The sequence below is a fragment of the Tympanuchus pallidicinctus genome, unplaced genomic scaffold (genome assembly GCF_026119805.1).
Source record: "Tympanuchus pallidicinctus isolate F22 unplaced genomic scaffold, pur_lepc_1.0 scaffold3, whole genome shotgun sequence".
NCBI lineage: Eukaryota > Metazoa > Chordata > Aves > Galliformes > Phasianidae > Tympanuchus > Tympanuchus pallidicinctus.
In genome coordinates, this window is record NW_026294747.1 from 36887800 (window position 1) to 36909911 (window position 22112).

The 22112-nt window shown below is 39.3% G+C and overlaps 2 protein-coding genes across 3 annotated transcripts in view; one reads left to right on the top strand and one right to left on the bottom strand.

Moving 5' to 3' along the window:
• Positions 1-12971, top strand: part of ZNF410 (zinc finger protein 410) — a 19231-nt gene extending 6260 nt beyond the window's left edge. For both annotated transcript variants that reach the window (XM_052694655.1, XM_052694654.1), the window contains exons 3-10: positions 5182-5317; positions 5628-5861; positions 6165-6356; positions 7205-7364; positions 7712-7893; positions 10401-10490; positions 11557-11682; positions 12205-12971. In XM_052694655.1, the coding sequence (XP_052550615.1) occupies positions 5182-5317; positions 5628-5861; positions 6165-6356; positions 7205-7364; positions 7712-7893; positions 10401-10490; positions 11557-11682; positions 12205-12389 (1305 nt within the window). In that variant the 3' untranslated portion in view covers positions 12390-12971. The remainder of the gene's footprint in view (positions 1-5181; positions 5318-5627; positions 5862-6164; positions 6357-7204; positions 7365-7711; positions 7894-10400; positions 10491-11556; positions 11683-12204) is intronic.
• Positions 12972-14449: 1478 nt separating this feature from the next.
• Positions 14450-21884, bottom strand: FAM161B (FAM161 centrosomal protein B). Its single transcript, XM_052694646.1, has 8 exons — positions 21606-21884; positions 19846-20408; positions 17903-18240; positions 17385-17512; positions 16947-17114; positions 16362-16461; positions 14920-15050; positions 14450-14683 (listed from the first exon to the last, which is right to left on the bottom strand). Exons 1-8 carry the CDS (start codon positions 21752-21754, stop codon positions 14593-14595), a joined length of 1668 nt encoding a protein of 555 aa, XP_052550606.1. The 5' UTR covers positions 21755-21884; the 3' UTR covers positions 14450-14592.
• Between the last annotated feature and the right edge of the window lie 228 nt (positions 21885-22112).

A 22112-nucleotide genomic window follows, 5' to 3' on the forward strand; every position in this document is an offset into this window, starting at 1 on the left:
TAAGCCTTCAGAGTGAATCATTAAAATTGCAAGTATTTCCAGCCACCTCTACCACACTGGCCCATTGCAGAATGCTTTCTGCTGTCTGGGGAGCTTTACCACAGTTAACCAAGCAAATTACAGATCTGGTCTGTAAGTTGACATAGCTGTTGAATCTTTCCTCCTCAGCACCTCACAAGGAGGGATTCTTGTGAATTAATTCCCTGGACATTGTATGGTAGGAAAGTATCTTAGTTCCCAGCTGATCATCCTCCTACTGTGTACCCCCCTTTCAGTGGAGGGGAAAAGATGGCAAGGAAATGTTATTTTGACAGTTTGATTTTGTAGCAGTTCACTGGTTAAATTTAGAACAGAAACAGTATTGATTAAAACATAGTCCATGCTGCTCTGGGAGTTAGTCTAGCCCTGCAGTGGAAGGACAGATTGGAACATTTGCACTAGAGCAACCTTCTTCTCTTTTCCTCCCCCCGCTCCACCACTCACTGCCCCCAACAAAGCAGCTGTGTCTGCCATTTCTTGGCATTTGAATCATCTTATAAAAGGGATCTGTTTCTGGGACACAATCTTCAAGCTGATTCATGCCAGATAGCCATTTGTTTCTTTGATGCATATGCTTTTTCAGCAATGTCTAGGAGAGGTTCCCAGTTCCTTAAATATTTCTTTCTTCTCTTGGGTCAAGGACATTACCTAAGCCTTCTTGGTGACACAAGCATTGTGTAGTGCTTGGGGTGATGAGATACTGGGATCATCCTTTCCTACTATTTCTCACTGAATAGCAGGGATGAAGATTATTTGAAAAGCCAGTAAATATTTTACGTTTTTTGTACCTGCACTGTCTACATTACTTAAAGGGTTTTCAGAGTTCAGTATTTCAGCCAAGGGAAGGGAGAGTATATTTGAGAGAATAGTAAAGCAGAGCCAAAAGAAGTTGTCCATAGGAAGCTGTAGTTGGACTTTGCTCATCCTATCCCCCCTTCTAGTGCTAATAGATTTTCTCCATACATTTTGTATGTGGCCTTGAATCTCTAAGTTTAGAATGCCTTTTTGCAATAAATACAAAGATTTATATTGATACATTCCAAGTGACATTTTCTTATGCTTTTATTTTCTTAGCTATGGAGCAAAGCCATTTTACATCTCTTTTCTTTTTCCTTTTATGACTTGGCAATATTCTGCACACTCATGTCATAAAAAGCCCTGTGGCTTTGCTTGCAAACCAGCTCTTTGGGCATACTTACAGAGTGATCAGTCTCCTTTTTATCAACATTTATATCCACCGCTTCAGGAGTACTCAGAACCCATCTGTATCCAGTTTGTGATGTCAGGTATTACAAAGTTACAAGATCTGATGAACTCCAGCACCCAGGAGATTCCTGCCCTCCTGGACCTTCACATAAGAGACCACTGGACTATTTCTGGGTCCAGCCAGAAGTGAGGCTAAACTTGAATTGCAAATGAATGCAAACCCCATGAATGCATGTGCAGTACCAACATGTACGATAGAAACACTAACATGAGTAGAAGGACTGTACCTTTACAGGCACCCACAAACAGCATTCCCACGGAACAGGAAAACCACTGATATTCACCAGGAAATTAGGCTTGAAATTTGCTGACATCTCATACACATCCTAATATGTGTGATGGACACACATACTCACACAGTCATGGATCTATCCAGTCTCTATCAGACCTTGAGTCCTTCCAGCATCTGTATCCAACCTTTGGTAGGTTTTTTTTCCCAATCTGTCCTCTGGGCAGAATTTTCAGCTTCTAAATCATGATTTTCTCCAATTCACAGGCTAGTTTGACTTGAATTTTACTTGATGAGCACACTTGACAACTGTTTAGGAGCATTTGAGAAGACAGGATGGGCACAGCCCTGACCTACAGCCTGCTAATTGGTCGGCTCCTTTTATCCTCATCCATCCCTGTTCCCACAGTTATTCCTCCCCTATCTACCTTGATCTTCATCCCCCCCACCATGATCTTTCCCTGTTCCCAAGGGGCTGCTTAGGACATTGTAATAATAGATTTTACTCAGTATTACAATTCCTGACGTGTCCTATGAGAAGCTTATTCTTTTCTGTAAGGCCTGTTCTGGAAACCCTTGATGATATTTTCCTTCCTCATACAAAGTTTCTGGTTGAATTTCTCCAAGGTCACACCCAAATTGTTCACATCCACCCCATCCATCATTGTCCCAGGAGTTCTGATCTTTGTTACTCTCTCATCTGCAGTTTCTTATTCTGTGTATTTGTGTATGTTATTTATTACCACTTCTGTTCCTTTTTTTTTTTTTTTTTTTTTTTTTTAAAATGTTGGATAGCCCATTACCAAATATTCTTACAGTTCCCTGTTTGCTTTCAGCTGTAAAACCAAAATGTAGTGTTTGTAGTGATTTTTTTCCCCCCGACATTCCAAGTTGCTGTAGTCACAACACTATTTAATGATTTTTAACAGAATAAAGATTTCTGAAAGTAGCTAGCTGTTAAGAGCTAACTTACACATTAAAATTTGTATTTTCCCTTAACTGTTTACAGGGTTTGGAAAGGTATGTTTGATATATTCTAAGTTTTTGTGATTTTTTTAAAATTGTACATTTTACTAATGAGAGTGATTCATATTCTTATATTTTCTTCTGTTTCTTTTGGCCCATAATTGTCCTTACTAGTTTGTTATTACTTCACAAGGAAAATTAAAATGATATTTTCTGGGCATCTATTTTGTGGCTGCTACATTCTGCTTTTCCCTAGTGGCTCAGTGTTGCAGTAGAGTGGAGGCTTTGGAGCAATGCTTGCCTATTGTGGGAGGAAAAGTTTTATTTAAGGCCATCTGTACAGAAACAGAAGAGTTCATAAAAATACACACTTCATAATGGAGTGGGCTGCAGTAGAGATCAAGGCCAACTCTGAACTGAATGATAGTCCTACAAATTAGAACTATTTTGTTGCTCAGATTTCAGTCCAGTTTCTTGTTGCTTTGTCACCCATCTTCTATCTCTTACTTTTTCCTTCCACTGTGTATTTCTTGGACTTAAACTAGAATGCAAATCCTTCGGGGTGGCAACCTCTTATTGCCCATATCATTTTTGAAAGTATAGACATCATTCTTTCTTCTGGCTAAGGAGTGCATTGTTCTGTAATATAGCCAACAGGAGAAAAAGAAAACCGCTAAGCTTTTGAACTGCAGTTTGGCTCTTGACCTAGTTCAAGTGGCATACTGGTATTAAAGTGGATTTAAGATAGTGCTTACCTTTGCATTTGTCAATGAAAGTTGGCTTCTGCTCAGGTAGGCATGCTGGGGAACACCCAGCCCAGGCAGGGCAAGACCAGCATTCTGTGCTGTAGCACCTGAATGCAGCAGGCAGAGGGAGATGCTGGTAACAGGAGCCATCAATAATTTTAATTAAGGCAGTGTGAACCATGTCTGGTGCCATCCAGGTAGTCTGGTTAGGAACAGCAGCAGATGGGGCTGAAGTCACTGCTGTAGCAGAGGTTCAACATCCATCCAAGAGATGAGACCAGAAATAGAACTGAAGATAGCTAAAACTACAGCTTGGGAAGAGAAAAAGGTCCTAGGCTGAGCTTAAATTAAATAGGTCTCTGGTCAGTGGGTGTGAGTGGGTCTCCAGATGAGACCACTCGGGGCAATTAATGCCTCACAACTCTCTCTTAGAGGTAAAACTGAGGAAGCATCAGCATTGCCAGCATTTTCATGAGAGGATGTATGCATAAAGGGATCAAAACCTAATCTCTTGTGTTCTTTGTAGTTTCTTTGGTTTAAGGTACTTGGTTCTGCTGTAGGACAGGCTTAAAAGGCTGGTATCTGTTACAGAAATTGTTTAGATTTGGGTGTCAGTGGTTCTGAAATTTAAGTGTTCAGGCAGTCACAAAATAAATGTGTAGTATAAGGATTAGATAATGAATGACTGTGAGTTTTGTTGTTGTTTCAAGTGGATTGTGATTAAGTGAGAGGAGCGTGCTATCCTTTTTTTACTTGCTTTTTTTTTGACCCTGATGAACCATCACACTGCACAGATAGTTCCATCTGGGCTCTACATGAATACATTAAGTTTAATAAGGAGACAGGATGGACTGTGAGAGTGGTTAAGCGTGGGTTTTAGCCAGGCAAATGAATTGACTGACTTATGACTTGACTACTTAAACATAACAGGTCTCTTTTGTGTCCATCTTTTTCCATATTCTTGTGTTTGTTCTGCCTAATCCACCTTGAACCCCTCCTCTGTCTGCCTTTGGCCTTTTTCTTGGACAGTGTTCTGTATCATCTCCCAGATGTCCGTTTCACACAACAGTCCCCCTTACTTTGTATTATTTCTTCTGCCGAATTCCCTTACTGGGTGGGTTTTGCATAGTCAATGAATATAAAGATGTTATAATTATTAAACAAACAAGAGAGTTTGGCAAAGCAGATTACAATAACAAAAAGAGAGTAGAAAGCTTACCCCCATCCTGGGTTCACTGCAAAACTCCAGAGGAGGGATCTCCAGAAGAGCTCCTTCCTGCTGGCAGTCAGCTCTTAAATGGGTCTAGGAGAGGTGGAGCCAGGTTCTCATACAGCACTAAAGATGATGGCTGTAATTATTCACCTTTGATGGTTTTAGTGGTAGTTGATTTGGACAGATGAGACTCTGGGCACACCTCCCTCTTTTCATCTCAATCTTGTTCCTCTGAGTCCTGCCTGCCAACTTCGAATAGCCATTAGTCAGACATTTTGCAGCCTGTTTATTGCCTTTTAATTTAAAAGGCCGACTTGTCAAGTGTTTAAATATAATATAAAAAAAGCAACAACAACTATTTCAAAGATTGATCATGGAGAACATTTACATAGGAGGTGATAGTGCAGTAAAGTTCGAGTTCTAAAAGATACATTAAAGAAAACATGAAATGGTCTGCTTAACCTTCAGTATATTCTGCAGTGATCCGGAACTTGTTTTTTATTGTTTGTTAAATAAATGAGATTTTTGTAGATATTTTATAAATGACAAATATAAATGATATGTTCTTTGTCATTAATGTAATGAAGAGTTTATAGTCACTCTGATGGTAATAAATTATCTTTTATGTCTCTTACAAAAGACAGGCAGGGGAATTCCTGCAATTAAGTAGGATTAATATTTTATGCTACTCTCCATCTAATCTTCAATTTCTTTTTTTCCAGCTGCTGGTTCAGTTTGTTCAGAATACTTCTATTCCACTAGCTCAAGGGCTGGTGGAATCAGAGCCAAAAGACATCACCTGTCTTTCTCTCCTTCCTGTTAGTGAGACCTCAGAATGCAACAGACTCATGTTACCAGGTAAAATCTATGCAGTGGATCTTTGTGAGCATGCTGTTTATAAAGCTGTCTTAAATACTTCTCTGTGGTGCATCATCCCTGCCTCTTGCAGATAATGCATTCCAGTGATGGAGGAACAAGTTCAGAAGAATGACTAAAACTTTTCTCATCTAACAGTGAAGTCAGACTAGTCAGAAATATCCTTTCTTCCCAGTCTCTCTCAAGTTTTTTGTTTGTTTTTAGTTTTTTTTCCTAGAAAAATAACTTCTTAAGTATCTTTTCATCACAGTCTGTTTATACTTTTTGTTTTCTGTTTTATTTTCTTCACCAGATGATGAAAGAGATCTCACTTCTCCAAGTCACACTAGTTCTTCCAAAGATGTTTCTTCATCTGCTGTGTTGAGGAGCCTCCAGGTAAATGTGGGCCCCGATGGAGAGGAAACAAGAGTACAGAATGTACAGAAACCACCTGAACTTCTGTCATCTCCAGAGACTTCCAGTTTATTGCAAGACCTACAGCCCAGTGACAGCACTTCATTTATTCTTCTCAACCTAACAAGAGCAGGTAATTCTCCTGTTTACCATCTGGCTGGGTATGTCTCAGACAACAGAATGCAGGAGATGCATAGTACACCTCTGTCCCTGCCGCTTACGAAAGGGAAACGTCACAAAATTTTCTGCACATTGTTGGATATTCCAGCAGTATTTAATCATCAACAGCTTCCTACAGTACAGAGGTCAGTGAAGATGTTTTCATTGCAGCAATTACACCTATGCAATGAATGCTAGCTTCTGGGAAGGAAAATAAACTTCCTTCTTCCATTTATTACATTATCCATCTGTTTGATGAAGTTGTCTTCTTTTCTAGGGCTGGGCTCTCCAGCAGAGCACTTGGTGTTTGTTCAAGATGAAGTAGAAGATTCTGGGAATGACTTTCTCTCTCATGATAGCACAGACAGCAGTACTCCATGGTTCCTGCGAGTGCAAGAATTGGCCCATGACAGTTTAATTGCTGCAACTCGAGCACAGCTCGCTAAGAATGCCAAAGCAAGCAATAATGGTAGGATGTCTCCTGATTGTGTCTTAGAGGTTGAACGTTCCACACAAGACTCCTAGCTTCATATTGTTTATTCCTCTCTCTTTCACTCTTTCTCACTTTTAAGCTATTCTGTGTGTCCTCAAATTAGCAGTAACAGAGAGTTACGCAGAACAATCATGTAATTTTTCTGTAATATAAATAGGCTCCTCAGTTTTTCTCAGAGAATGAACTTCAGTGAAGCCAGCAGTGCCATTGCAGTCCCTGTGTTCTCTGGTACATGCAAAAAGTATCATTCTTACTACAGCTGTTTTTCTTTTAACCTTCATTTTCACTTTCAGATGTATTTTTAATGCCTATCATAACTTATCCTTTTTTCTTTCCAGCTACTCTAGGTTTTGAGATGATCTATCTGAGGAGTACGTGATTGTATTTAGACATATTTTTATGACAATTATTTCAATTAATAATTGCAAAGAAATGCAGCATCCCTTTTTAGCTAGAGTGTTTTTAAAAATATTACTCTGACTGCTACTTAAAATTGGATGGTTGTTATTGGTATTGAGACTGTTTTTACAGTTTCTGGTGCATTGGTTTTCTATCCTTCTTGTGACAAGGCTCATCTGGTAGCAGGTTGTATGATACAAACAGTTTGCTGGCAGTAGTCTATGGTCCTGGAGAGGATTGTGAATCTGTATCAGATCCTTCTTATGGGTTGGGTAGCAGCACGTAGGACATAGTAAACAATTAGTAGCCTGCCACATCTCTGCTTTACAGTCCTGTATCATGTTTTATGCTGTTTTTATCTATTAGATTTGATGCGTTTTAGTAATCTGCATCTTTTTAAGATTTTGATGGGCTTTTTATTCCAGGTGAAAATGTTCATCTTTGCTCAGGAGATGGGCAGCCGAAAGACTCAAGCCCCATTCCTCACTTATCTCGTATGGAAAGGAAGTTGAAATGCACAGTTGAAGGCTGCGATCGGACATTTGTGTGGCCAGCTCACTTCAAATATCATCTGAAAACACATCGGTGAGCAGAATAAAGTCACACGTTGTCATGACTTTGAAAAAAGATGCTCTGTAGCTGGGAAAGCATTACCTTCTGATGTCAGCAAGCTGTGGAAACCTGGTAAACCTTAGAAATAGTAGGCCTGCTGCTTGCTTCATATGGTCAGTTATGTTGAGACATTTTGGTTAGACAGGTTATTTTTGAAGTTTCTTATTAGTGTTGGATTTAGAATATTTGTGTTTCAGCATGTCTTCAATAAAGATGTTTTTTATTTTTATTTCAACAACCTGAAAAAGTTGAGTGTTGATGAAAAATATACTGAAGAAGATGGTAATGAAACAGCTTTTTTTTATTTTATTGCTTTGCAGGAATGATCGTTCCTTCACCTGCCCAGCAGAAGGCTGTGGAAAAAGCTTTTATGTCTTGCAGAGGCTGAAGGTGCACATGAGAACTCACAATGGTGAAAAACCCTTTGTTTGTACAGAGCTGGGTTGTGGGAAACAATTCACAACAGCTGGAAATCTGAAGAACCACCTACGAATTCACACTGGTGTGTTTTAGACTTCATCTATTTGTGGTCTGAAGAAGTGGGGTCTTAAGTGAGGAATAAAGCACTGCCTCCTCCATCATCAAACTCTTGAAAATATTAGGCTTGTATATCTCTGGCCTTCTTTAATGTCCCTTTTCAGATGAATAATAAGTGAACACCTTTGCTGTAATTATTTTCATAAAGAAGCTATTTTAAATTCCTGAAAAGCACAATAGCTTAGGTGTTTCTTCAGTGTGAGTCCTGGTAGACAGTTGTAGCTATACTGACATTTGGCTGAATCTGCTTACCTTATGCTGCATGTAGAATGACTGTGTGTGAGAGATTTAGGGAAATGAGTACAGTGGAATGAGTATCAAAAATCAGCAAAATCTCATAGAAAAAGGCATTAGTTGAAGAAAGCATTTTGGCATGCAAACTGCTCTATTTGTAGTAATGCTAATTCGGGATGTCACCATATATTGGATCCTATGTACTCTTAACTAATGCACAATCTTTTATATTAAATAAAAGAAGAACCTTTATTTCACAGTGCTGTATTTTATACATGGTTTGTTTATGCTGCTTCATGTGCAGAATTCTGCCTTGTCAGTATTTTTAGAAGTTTTGCCAGCCAAAGTCTTGACAATGTATAGAGTGCTTTACAAGCATTTACCCTAGAAAGGTGTTTGAAGAGCTGCAGAAATTCCTTCTGAAACGATCAGCTGTTTTAATCTAAGTTAGCAAAGTTGTTAGTGAATATTTTGGAAGCTTTGCTTGTTTGTTTTTTAAGCCTCAAGGTTAATGCATCACTGAAACAAATGGCCCAATCCAAGCCTCCCAGAATGTTTTTGGAGATTCCCTGTTGGCCTGAGAAGGTAGTGCTGCATTACAGCTGGTTAACGTTTCAAAATAAACTTGAAAACTGGGAGAGCACAGCAGCCTCTCTTGTAAAATGAAATTTCCAATTATGTGGGCTGCTGGCAGCTGCACGTGCTTTCTGCCTTAAGCACTACCTTCTGCTGGGTACTTTGTAAAACGCACAGGGGAAAAAGTTGCTGTTTTAAAGGCATTTGCAGTCTAACTAGCAAACGTGGTTTGGGTGCAGATGTTAGGATGTAGTTAAAAGTGATATATGCCAAAAATAAAATTTTGAATATACAGTAACTAACCATAGTTTGTACAGGTGGGGTTTTTGTGTGCGTGTGTTTAAAGCTCCCAGCCAAAGCTTAAACAATGTAAATAGGCCCAGGTTACTCATGCTCAATCTTCTACAATAGTGTTCTGCAGTCAGCAGAGTAGTAGCTTCTGGAAAAGATGTCTTTTTAAAATGTGTTTTGATAGCATGTGATTAAGAGCTTGATGAGATCTAAGTTATAAACTGCAGATATACAAATACATCTAAGGTTTCTTATAGATGGGATTTTATACTGTTGTTTTTGTCAGTGGTAGTTTTTATTTCTTTCTTTCCAAGCGTTAAATGGTTAAAAAAAAAAAGAAATTGCAAATAGTGTTTGGGAATCCGGTACTTGTTTCAGTTCTGTAACACCAACTGATCTGTTAAATGCTACAGCAGATACGAAGCTGAGAAATAAACTGTAGAGAGAGGACTTTTAAAGGCAAAATCACAGTAGAAACAACTTAAAAAATAAGTTTGCGCTTGAAGAGCTACATACATGTTAGACAAAATAACTTCAAAATAACTGAAGTAGCTTGCTTAATCTATGAAGTTGTTATTCTGACACAGTAGCATAAAAAAAGGCTTGAAATTGTACTTTTAAGCATGGCATATTGAGATCTTTAGTGGGATGTTGCAGGCAACAGTTAGCTTTGATTTTCTTTAAGGCATTAAAAAGGAGTTTAGAACAGATTAATTACATTACAGTGCACTAATACAGTCATCTCCCAGTTTATGATCATGTAGACAAATGCAATGTTAGCTCTGGAGGTATATACAAATAGCAACTTTCTGTCTATGAGAACAAATTGTGCCTTGAATTACTGTTCTTTTGTGAATAAATATAAATGACTGACACATCTCTGTCAGGTTTTTGCCAAGGTCATCCTGATCTGAAATAAAGTATAGCATCTGATATGAAGGAAAATACAGCTAATAGCATTTTTGGCACTGAGAGGCAGAAAGGCAATAGGATCCTGGGAGTTGCTCAAGCATGAAGATAGTTCTTAAGACCTGCACATAAATGCTGCATCATTCCAGACCCTGTTTTATTACTCTTTTGGTATTTATTCAGTTGGAAGATCTCTTTAGAAACAGAGCATCCTTTCTTATCTGTCAGTTAATGATGACCTAAGAATATTTAGGAAGAGAATTTGAACGTTTCCTCTTGAAAGTTGATAAAGAGAATGCTTTATAGAAGATTTAGGAAGCATATGTGTTATTTCTATTGACTTTGGTTACATGTATGGCCGTAAAGGAGAATGAGGTAGAGATCTTTAGGCAGTTCTCGGTGATTTGGACAATCAAATCAAGTTGTGAACCCAAACTATAAAAACTTACTTTTCCTTTCCAGGGGAAAAACCCTTTCTGTGTGAAGCACAGGGATGTGGTCGTTCCTTTGCTGAGTACTCCAGCCTTCGAAAACATTTAGTTGTCCACTCAGGTAAGAGGCTTCATTTGATATGCTGTGATTTAACTGAGAAAAGAACTTTATTATCAGAGTTTTATTTGACTTCCTGAAGAAAAATGTTCTGTTTTCTACGGAATTTTTGGCTGTGCTTTTTGTCAGTTTTCTTTGTGTTACCTGTGGCCTGCACAGTTTATTTTATTTTATTTTTTCTAAACGATATGTTTCTAAATTCGAACTACATTTTTAAAATCTATTTTCTAAAGTGTTTTTAAGATGTCATGAAGTTGAATATCTCTTTCATAGCTGCCATTTTCTTATTTTAAAAAGAGAATCTAGCATAGCTTTACATTAATCAAAGCCATTCAGTCTCTCATGATTGAATTTCTGCCATAGGTAGAGGATTTTTTTTTTGTAATACCACGTACTTGTGATCTAATGCTACAAAACATTAGATGGACATTTTGTGCGTATTTCAAAGCTTCTGCTTTCTGTTTTGATTGATCTGTCTTAAATATCTTCAGCACAATATAAATATGGCTTGTTTGAAGAAGGGATTATCTTAGTTCTCCATGCTTTTTATAACATCTATCTTCCTGGTTTGTAGCTACTGAGCTCTCTCTTATTGATATCATACTTGGTTGTAGATGGGAGGAATGATAGACTCCTTTGTCTGTCCTCTGTGAAAATCCTTTTACAGTGACACTATCATTCAGTATCTACTCAGTCACGTTAACCAGATCCTGTACTTCTACTGTATGATCAGAAGCTCACCTCTGATTTCTTGCTTTCGGTCAGTTTGTACTCTAGTTTATGAGATACTGAGTAAGAGATTTCAAATAACTCTCCTCCTATATATCAGACTTTATTTTACTCTTCAGAACTGAGTTTTCCAACAGCTAGCAACGTTGGTGTCTAAAACTCATGTTCTGGAAGCTTACTGCTCTATAGGAAACTTTCTCACTTTTTTTTTTTCACTGATATTTAGCACAAAGGGTATCAACAGCCATTTAAAAACAGTGCTATTTGACAGCTTGTTTAATGAGATCTTTATTCCCGATTTGTTAATTCATAGAATACTTTTTCCCCCTTTTTCTCCCAGGAGTGAAACCCCATCAGTGCCAAATTTGTGGGAAGACATTCTCCCAGAGTGGTAGCAGAAACGTGCATATGAGGAAACATCACTCCCGAATTGGAACAGGTGGCAGCAGAGAGCAAGAACAACCAGGTAAAGAGGGGAAAAGTGCTCAAATGAAGTGGGTGGTCAAAGGGAAGGGGAGAGACCACAAGACAGTAAGGAATAGGAGACTGTTCCTCTTGGTGTTGAGAGTGGATTACTCACTCTCTCCTTTTCTAGGATAGAAGACAAAGTTATTTCTGTATTGTGGTTGGGATGGATTGTTTTATTTTAAAAATTAAGATGAATCTCTTTTTTTTTTTTTTTTAACATTAAAGTTGTTCCATTTGTTATATATATTTTTTGCTGTAAGAAGCCTTGTGTAAATTATTTCAAGAAAAAGGCAAACCTGCCTGAGATCCTGACATACTAAGGTTCAAAACAAAACAGAAAAATATAGGAGTTACCATCCATGGGAGATCCAGGTGCTCAGACTCTGAGTAGTAACTGATAAACCTGATAAAGCAGGTGACTAATGAAGAAGTCTGTACAAATTGGAGGAGGCGAAGGGATGTGTCATATGCTGTGGTATCATTACATGATTTTGTTTTACCCCTTTTTTTTCCACAACAGAGTTGTTGATGGGCAGTAGTTTGCTGGAAGAATCTACAGTGCATAGTAAGAATCTCATCTCTGTGAACTCTCAGCCCAGCCTTGGTGTGGAGTCTCTACATCTGCCAGATACTGAGTCTATTATTGGAGTGGAGGAGGGTGAGACCGGCTGCTCTTTCTTCCGCCCTCTTATATGTAGTGACTGAAGTGGGATTGATTGCTCCTCCTAGAGACTCACCATGTTGCAGTGGGATGAGTAAGCGTTGCTTTAACTGTGCACAGAGCGAGTTGGGTAGATGGCAAACAAATGATAATGCTGGAGCTGGAGAAGACGTACTGGACCAAGTTTCTCCCTACAGAGCTCAAAATGTGGTCTACTGCTTACATGTCATTTAGCCCATGTCGTGGAACACCATTTCAAAACTGTTCATGCAGTCCATTCTCCTAAAGCCTAAAGCACTTGTTATACTGGAGCACTTAGAAGTTCCAGCTAAGGACCAGGATCTCATTGTGTTAGGCACTGTACTGAATGTACAAACATTCAGTATCTTGAGCAACAGACCTTTCATACTTTACCTTCAGAGACTATATTCTAATACATCTCACTGTCAGGAGCTGACTTAATACCTGAAATAAATGTACGACTTGGTATCATTTAATTACAACTGCTGTGTTCTTTTCCAGTTGCTTCTTTCCTGAAATTTTCTTTGATATATTAACCTCTAAAAATTACTCTACCATGTAGATGTTTTGAATTTTTGTTAAGATAAAGTCATTTTTTTCATTCATTCTGTTCTTCATATGCTGTGATTCTGTGATTCAGAATTAGCATTATTAAGGAAGCAGAATTTTGCTAAGATACTGCCTTTGTTATGGCTCCTGTGTGAAGAAGATGAATTTATATTGCTCCCCAGCTAATGTAAATGTAGTGCTGCTGTTGGTAAAGGTATTTACAATTTGGTAAAGATATTACAATTTCAGTCTAGGGGACAGCACTCAGCAGATGCAATGTGTAGAATGCTGAACTGAAAAGAAGAGGAAAAAAAATAAAACCAAAACCAAAACAAAAAAAGCCCCACAAGCCTGAGCTTAGGTTTGTTGGAGATTCTTTGCATCAGTAAAGACTGCTGAAACACAACATGTTGAGCTATGCTTCAGCATGAACTGATTTCTTTGAAAGTGTTACATAGTAACCCAAAACCCTGGGGCCCTAAATTCTAAGTTCTAATACTCTTTGTGATTTTCGGTGCCACAAACTCAGTTTTATGTATCTATCTAATTGCTAGCTGTTACAGGTATTGTATTTTTATTTGGTGATGAGGAGGAATTGTTATGGAGAAATGGATTGAGCTAAAGAAGATAAAAGAAGACACAACTTCCATTTATGTGTGGAAAAGATCAATGAAGAAATTGGACAATGCAGGAACACTGATAGTCATTATAAAATCTTCCAATGTCAAAGTGTTCTGACATCACAGCTCTCAGAAAACAGGTGGTAAGGGTTTATATTTTTGAGATGCTTATTACTATCAAGTAAAGGAAGATGACTAATGTGTAATGACCAATGACTAACTATACCATTTAAGATGCCCCAGGCACTTGAGCATGACATATTGACAGGTAATACCTAATCTTGCTTCCACTGAAGTCCATCTTTGATATCACAGTAATAGCAGAATTAGAAAAATAGCAATCCAAAGTTCTGCATTGCTTAATTACAATCTTAATAATTTTGGTTGTTTTTCAGACCAAATAAATGACCTGAGTTGGTAAGAAATTGAAACTGAGTTTGAAATAATGGATTTATGTGAGAGATTTTAATATAGAAAGAGTATTGCTTTTTCCTAAAGACAGGGAGAAGTAGAGCTGGTAATGAGTGAATGAAGAGCTAACAGTCCAGAAAAGAACCTCCTCGTGAAACTTCTTCCAAGGTAGGTCAAGTCATGCTTTTTTTGTGTAGAAACTTTGCTTAAAGTCAATTCTACCACATGCATCTACAAACTAATGTCTGGCACACCGAGAGAACTCTCACCTTTCTGTGTGCTTCTCTGACATGGACATAAGCAGCTGACATTAGAAGATGAACTTCTTCAGTCTTCCGTATCTACTTTTATCCAGAGATAGCGCTTCAACCTTTGAAACTTTTTTGTTTTGTTTATTTGTTTGTTTTTAAAGAAAGGAAAGTGGCTCACATGAGAAACAATCAAGAAGACTAAAAGAGCCTGTGGTGTTTGCAAATTCGGACAAAATGTGACCTAAACAACAGTTAGTCTTTTTCTCCTTTATTAAGTTTTTACATCTCACTTACCCCAGAACAATTATTGTCAGCCTGAAACAGAAAGTTCCTGAGGATTAATGTGGGGACACATTAAAAATCAAAAGATAATGGACGGATTCTTCTGCTAAATTTTATGTTGTCATTTCTTTTCCTTTCTGTTCTTCTTGAGGTTCTCCTTCCTGTATAGTACAAACTTCCTTTTCGCTCCGAAGCTTGGGCAATCTGCAGAAATAGTGATTATCTAATACTGCAAATATCTTGCTGTTTACTCCACCAAATAAGAAATACATGGACTACCTAGCTGTCATAGAAATTAAGATGGATAAAATATGCTGCTTAATTAAAGAGGAGTGGAGTTGATCTAATTTTACCTATATTACATGGTACAATCCAGAATTGCTTTATGAAAACTGAAAATATTTCCAGTCAAAGACATAAAATCTCTATTGCATTATTACCTGTGAATGTCAGATTCTTCTTCCAGCAGGTCAGCAGCATCTTTCCCTTTTTTCCTTACAAATTCTTCACTTAGCCCAACCTGCTGGAGGGTGTTTCTGTAGCGACGCTCTGCTCCTTGACGAGCATCATGCTATCAAATTGAAACAGTAAGCATGTAGAACAGGGGCTTCTCTATTAGCCAGCTTATGTTGTTTTAAAGTTTGGGGCTGACACTGCTAATGAGAACAACAGTCCACAATTTTTGTCTACCATAGAGTACAAAATTGAAATTGAATATAGGGAGAATGTTCTCAACATTTCTCAAAGTTGGAGCTCATCTTTTCCTGCATCTGTTTTGTTTTGTGTTGTGTTTTTTTTTTTTTTTTACTTCCCTCTTCTGTTGTGTTTCTACAGCATACAGTGGCACACTTGTGTCTGAATCCTGACTGACACCCAGATTGAGAATATGTGCTAAAAGGGTTGTGAAAAATTCTGGAAGCATATTGGCCTACAATTTGTAAGCACTAACCACAAGGGACTTCAAAAGAACTTGTAAAATAGCTTCATATCAGCCTGTGTTCAAGAAGCTAAAAGCAAAGCACCCTGGTTCTTATATTCTCATTGCCTCCACACAAACTTCACAAATTAATGTAGTCGGAAATGAGGCTTTCCAGAGGTAGTGGGCAGTTTCTAAAGATTAAGGTCTTCTATATGGTAGGATAAAATTATAGTCTCCAAATGGGTTTGTTATCAATACTGATTAATTCTCACCAATGTGACAAACAGAAATATTACCAAAATTTATCATACAAATGTGTTCTCTGTCTCCATTAATCACTCACCTGAACAGAAAGTTTGAGTCAAGAGGATATTTCTACTGAGAAAACTTAGATCAGTATATAGCTACATATTCTCAGTATGTCTCTAACCAGTTATCTGTCAGCTGTGCAAGGAGAAAGAACTGAAAGAGAAAACCCTGGGAAATATATTTTATAGAAAGTAAAGTATTTAATTGCAGTCATCTGAGGTGTGGAGATTTCACTGTGTGATGGTGATATGTGCTCAACAGCCAGCCAAGCTTGCAGATGATAGAAGTGATTCTACCAGACAGGATGTTTTAAAAAATTAAAATTTCTAGACTGCAGGCCATTGTATTCAGGTGCAGAATGGGCAGTCATATCATTTCTGGTGTGAAAAGGCCTTAATTTTGAGCAGACCATATATTTTGATTGCAATATATACTAGGGGTTGGAAAGTTCTACAATCAAGAGGTAAGTACCAGTGTTTTTTAAGTCATGGAAAGGAATTTTCCTAACACTTGTGTGGCTGTCCCGTGTGTAGGCCAAAGACTGTACAAGCATTAGCACCTAACTGTGAATAACTTAAGACTAGATTTCTTAGTGCCTGTCCTAAATGAAAGACATCCTGTTATCCAGAGACACTTGGAACTTTGACCAGTTACCTTGGAGACCTGTTCAAAGAGGTATGGTCTGTTCTTGACTCGCAGCTGCATTTCTTCCAGCTCCTTTCTGTACTCCTTTGTTCTTTCTCTCATATTTTGCCTGAAATGAAAAATTTCCATGTCCAAAACAGGTTTCGTTCTGACTGTAGCTGATAGGGAAAAAGGAATTCTCAGTAGCCATTTAGTCCTTTAAATAGCTCTGAGATTCCAAATGTGATTCCATGTGATGGCCAGAACACTGCTTTTGCTACAATGCTACACACCATTAGCAAGCTTTACTAATTAGAGTGTAAGCTGAGAATCGACATTAACATTTTTACAAAACCTTGTCTTATGTGTTTTATGTACATTACCAAGGGAGACATTGAAGTTGTACAAATTAGTTTCTACCAATGTTAATGTAAAGAAAGCTATTATGTGTGGAAAAGGTAGTGCTTGTGAAGAAATCCATCTGAATCTGGAATGGGTATAGTAGCTAAAGGTTAACTCTAAGAAAACTCTTAGACTAACTCCTCCTAAAGAATTACCTGATCATCCCCAGTTACCAGAGCAAACAGTTATTTCTGTGCAGAATAGGATACTGACCGGTTCTGTTTCAGCTTCTCCTTGTGTGTTTCATCCAGACTTTTATGTGGATCCAGGGCTTTTGCTCGACTGTTCACTGACTTACGAATAGCATGACATTTCTTTTTCTGTTTCTCTACCCAGCAAATTCCTTCTTTGTCTCCTTCCTTCTTGCTCTCTTGGGAGCATCTGTATAGAAGAAAGTAAGTAATAAGCTCACTTAAGAGTTCCAGACTGTATGGTGGTTGACAATTTCACTTTTTGCTGTTCTCCTTAGAAGATTACAAATTTAGTGTGTAGCTCCCAAACTGACTGAGGCAAGACAAGAATTAGTGAGAAAAGAAGACCAGCCACAGAGAAACAATTAGGATACTATTGTCAATGTGATGAGGGAGAACATAACTTTCTCCATTTCAGTCACTAGGTGGTGTATGGTCTTGTAGGCAAAGTTTTACTTACCTAATAGCAGATTCCCTTTTTCTTGTTGCATCTGTAATATGCACTGGAAGGGTATTGGAAGAGAGAGAGGAAAGTGCAGTCAAAGAATGACTTTTTTGCACAGAAACCTTGGAAAGTTGTTGAGAATCCTGAAAGAAATGGAACTTTATTCAGTGTGATTTTTCACAGCACAAAAGCTCCTCTGTTCGTTTGTCTAGTAATGAGAACAGTTGGAGGTATGTGGGCAATGCACTCATTCTTCTGTCTTCCATCATTAGGGATTTACATGGGGACAGACAGAGATGAGCAGGAAGGAGACTTGCTTAGGAGTATAGAAGAGAAGCTGAGCCTTAGCTGCCATAGCTCATCTCTTTATTCTTTGATTTGTCCTAGAATTCTGCAGTACTCCTGAGATAAGTACCAAGGCCACAGGTCTCACTAAAGGACATAAGCTATAACAAGTAAATGCTATGTATTTAAGAACTTGCCATCAGGGAAATCAGGGAGAACAGTACCACAGAAATATCTAGTCATCTCACCTTTATCTTTTCATTAGCTTCTCTCTGCCTGCCACGGAGGTTGGAGGTTCGTAATTTGAATGGCTTAATTCGAGTTGCCTCTTTGATTTCTTGTCTTCTTACTGCTTCCCTCTGAAATGCCCAATAAAGTTCCTCAAAATCTGGTACTGTTGGATTAATCTTTGGCTTGAAGCTGAAGCTTCTGTCCTGCAAGAAGCCAAGTCTTTCCTGCTTAGTTTTAGTGGCAGTTCGGGACTGAGGATCCCTCCGACAGTTGCTAGTATCTATTGGAGCTACAGAGCTCTCCAGCAAATCCTTGGCTCTCATCTGAATGCGGATTTCTCTGTAGAGTTCAGCTTCTAATGAATTAAAAACAGCAATGAGAAGAATACAAGTGATGTAAAAGGCTGCAAAATTGCCACTGCACACTGTAATTATTTTTTTTTTCTACAATGGCAACTACTCATATAAGTGCAAACAGGTATCGTGTATTCTCTTTCCCCACTTTCCACCCCTTCTCTGCCTCCAAGTTGAAAAAAATCAAAGGAGCACAAAGAACCATGGTTGTGTCTCACTCTCAGGCAATATGACAGATCTCTTTCTGTCATCACAGTAAGATATTGAACAGGCCTTTTCCTATTACTGTTCTTAGGGTTCCAGGTCAAGGTTCTATATTTTGTATTGGACATGGTGTCATAAAGCTGACTGTGTGATCCAAACAGGTTTTTCAGATGTACTTGTAATGGATGATGGCTTTTCTATCTAATATGCAGCAGTGTCTGTCTATGCTGAAAAAGATTTTAAGTAAGGAAGCTTTGGGTATAACATCAAAGAATGTCCTTTTATGTGCAACACTAAATGTTAATGAAAATGTAGACAAAATAAGAAATGTTTTGAGTGTGTTTATATGTTTGCACTGATTGAGATATGAAATGCTCATTCCCCCTTCCTCCTCATGAAACAGGCAGAAACAGAAAATGGTTTATCCTTTGCTCTCTTTTTACATTTCCAATCTACTTAATTTAGTACACTATAACATATGTTTTTCTGATGAAAACTGAGCTGGTGTTGTACTCAAGAAGGAATTGATGGCAAGTAGTTTTAAAAAAAAAAAAGAGAGAGAAAAGCAATGATAACTGTCACAGGGTGGGGTTTGGAACCCTCAGGATCTTTAAAGTCCATTCCAATATAAGCTGTTCTATCTGGGTTAGCCCCTGTCATCTGTACTGTTCCCTTTTAACTTGCAACTGTGACGGCTTAAGCCATCTGAAAAAAAGAGGATCAGGAAAACTCCCTTGACTGTCTCTCCTTCTAAAATGGTCCAAGCACCTTCCTCACTTGTTTCAGGAGTGTGACTGAAAGGTATCAGAAAACATTAGAGAAGGGCAGGAGACGCTGAACTACGGCGCTATTGCATAGAACTGGACTAATTACCTGATTTGGGCTCAGGGAATATTTTTCTCCTAGGAAATAGTTCTGTGCAACTCAGATGGCTTGGGTGGGAATGAAAATATCAATTCCAAGATACTGCCTGAACCACAGACACTTTTAGCACTACATCTGTTTTCATACTTCTACCACACTTCATGCAAGTGCCTTTAGGCTAACCAAAGGAATTCACTTTAAGGAAGGATTCCTAAACTATCATGATATGCTGCAAAAGAAATGTAGAAATTTGAACAGCTCAGTGTATCCATTGGTTTTTGGGAGTGGTGTAGAACTGCCACTGCTGACTCTAGTACAAGACTATAAAATTTGGGATTCCCTATTCTGAGAGTCTCTAGATGAAATGTAATGATCGGTAGTATAGAGGAGACTAGACAATACCAGAGGATGTAATGGTGTTGGTTTTATACTCCAAGTGATTTAATGGAGGCCATGATTCTACCTCCTAGCACTGAAACGGCAAGGGACGGTCAGGGAGGTGTTTGGTTTTTTTTGCAGGAAGAGCCCAAGCACTTTACCTTTGAGTTTATCTCCAAGGAGTGTGTCATTAGTTGATCTAGGAACTTTTCTATTTACTTTCTTCAGTTTGGAGCTGTCATTTGGGGTTGCTGCTGCTAGGAACTTTTGTCTGATAGCTTCTTTCTTTTTCTCCTCCTTTTCCAGGAAACTGAAGGGTCTCTGAGTGGAAAGTAGCAGCTCCTTTCTTTTCTGTGTTGCTATTTGCCTGCGAACCTCATTCTGTTCCATTATTTCATGATAAAGGGGCAGAAACACGTGGGCAGGTACAGGCTGTGCCCGGAACTGTTTCTGACATTCAGCTTCATCCTGGCTTTGCCTTCTGTCTCTCAGTTTGTCTAGTTCAAGAAACATGTTTGACTTCATCAGCTGGGATTTTTTGCGAGCTTCTCGCAGTGTCATTTTGAAGGGCTGAGGGATAGTGATGGAAGGAATCCAGGGAGATGAAGCACTTTTTGGCCTCAAGCGGGGTTTAGGAAACAAGTGAGGTTTTTGTTGATCCCAGGTACTGTCCGAGGTGAGGTCAATCAAAGAACGGGACTGCCTTTTGTTACCAGATGTATGACTAAGACAAAGACATTATGAAGGGGAAATAAGGCAAATTATTAAAAATTAGAAATGAAAGAAGGGAGATCTGTTGATTAAGAGAAAGACACTGTACGCTGAGCTGGTAGTCAGAAGACAGGCTTAGGCCTCACTGTTCTCCATCTCCAAGTTTTGCTTTGCTACCTAAGTTCATAAGCATAACTTTGCTTGTTTTCAATTTTCCATATACAAAATGCAGTTGTGACTATCTAGATTCCTAATGCAGCATTATGATGCTAGTAAGTTGTTGCTATGAAGGCCATAAGTTAAACAGAATGTTTTAGCTTCAAGAACATTCAACACAAGATACCAAATCGGGAAAGGCAATAAGTTGGGCACACAGATGCACAAGCTCTAATAAACAGAAGATAGCAGGTACCAAACGCCAGAACTCTTAAGATAGAGATGGAAGCATGTCTGCAAGTTCAACTTTCAAGAGCTTCAGCTGGAAAGCTTGTAACTGTTAAGAAGAGAATGTAACTCATAATTAAACACAAACACAACTATCATGGGTTTCACAGAAACAGAAAACTTCTCATAGGATGTTTGAAGATTGCACGAGGGACTGGCTAGAGCTATTGCGAGACATTTAAGGAAGGATCAAACGCAAGGAAGGATCAAGGTGGATCAGAGAGGACTAAGCACAGACAAACAGGGAGGCACTATGAAAGGGAAGTGGCCAATTGTGTGTAAACAGGTGGTTGCCAGGTGGTTGCTGCAGTTTGTCCTATCTTGTTCTTTATAAACTCTGCTTTTTATTTAAGAGGGTGTGATCTGCTAGTGAATTTCAAGCTGAACTAATCCCAGAGGACAGTGTTGGAAAATCAGGTGCAGGAGAGACTGCAGTTCTGAGGATTGGATGCTGGCCAGTAACACCCATGCACATTATCTGTTAGCAAATTTCAATTGGCAAGCAGGAAGGGGATCGGCCATTTGTGCTGTTCATGCTTTATGTGAACACTATTTATGTGGGCTCCCATTCAGGCCCCATCATCACACTAGTGAACATTTTGGGCAATGTGCTGGTACCACACGAACGTGGACAAGGTGCATGCCTGTGCTCATCGTGGAATCCACAGCGCCGTGTTACTGCTTGGAATTGGGGAGAAGCAGGAGGATTTCCCCAGGCGTCATCCAGTCCTGTGGATTTTGCTGTCCTTAAAGGGCGCCGTCCTACCTGAGCACCGCGCATAGCCTGGCCCGCAGCGCGGCCGCCTCCCGCGAGAGGTCTCCGAGATCCTCATCCTCCTGGGAGGCGCTGACGTCGCTCCCTAAAGCCGCCTGGCATAGCAGGCCCAGATCCAACAGAGACCGACGGCCTTCCATCCTGGGGCCGCTGGGCAGACAGCTAACGCCGGAGGGGCTCGGTTATCCCGTGTCACCTGGGAAAAAATCAAGGAGAGCTGCGGGGGTGACGGCTTCCAAAGAGGGGAGGGAAGCAATCGCTACCCGCCGCTTCCCCCGCCCTTCCCGGCTCAGACCAACCCCATCGAGCACGGATTCCATCCTCACCTGCGGACCGCCACCGCCCCATCACCGCGCCCGTCTCCCGCCAATCAGCGAGGCCGATTGCGTTTTAGACCCGCCTCCCGGCCTAAGCAGCCAATCAAACTCTGAGATGGGCAGATCCTCCCGCTCGCTCATTGGTGATCTGAAAGAACTGTTTTAGTAGCGCTCGCCCCTC

Excerpts from the sequence above, each read along its gene's own strand:
- FAM161B (XM_052694646.1), bottom strand. The coding sequence starts at position 21,754 with ATGGAAGGCCGTCGGTCTCTGTTGGATCTGGGCCTGCTATGCCAGGCG. Across the intron at positions 16,462-16,946 it reads GAGAAGCTGAAACAGAACCG|GCAAAATATGAGAGAAAGAA; the intron begins GTCAGTATCCTA and ends TTTTCATTTCAG. Across the intron at positions 15,051-16,361 it reads TCTTTGAACAGGTCTCCAAG|CATGATGCTCGTCAAGGAGC; the intron begins GTAACTGGTCAA and ends TCAATTTGATAG.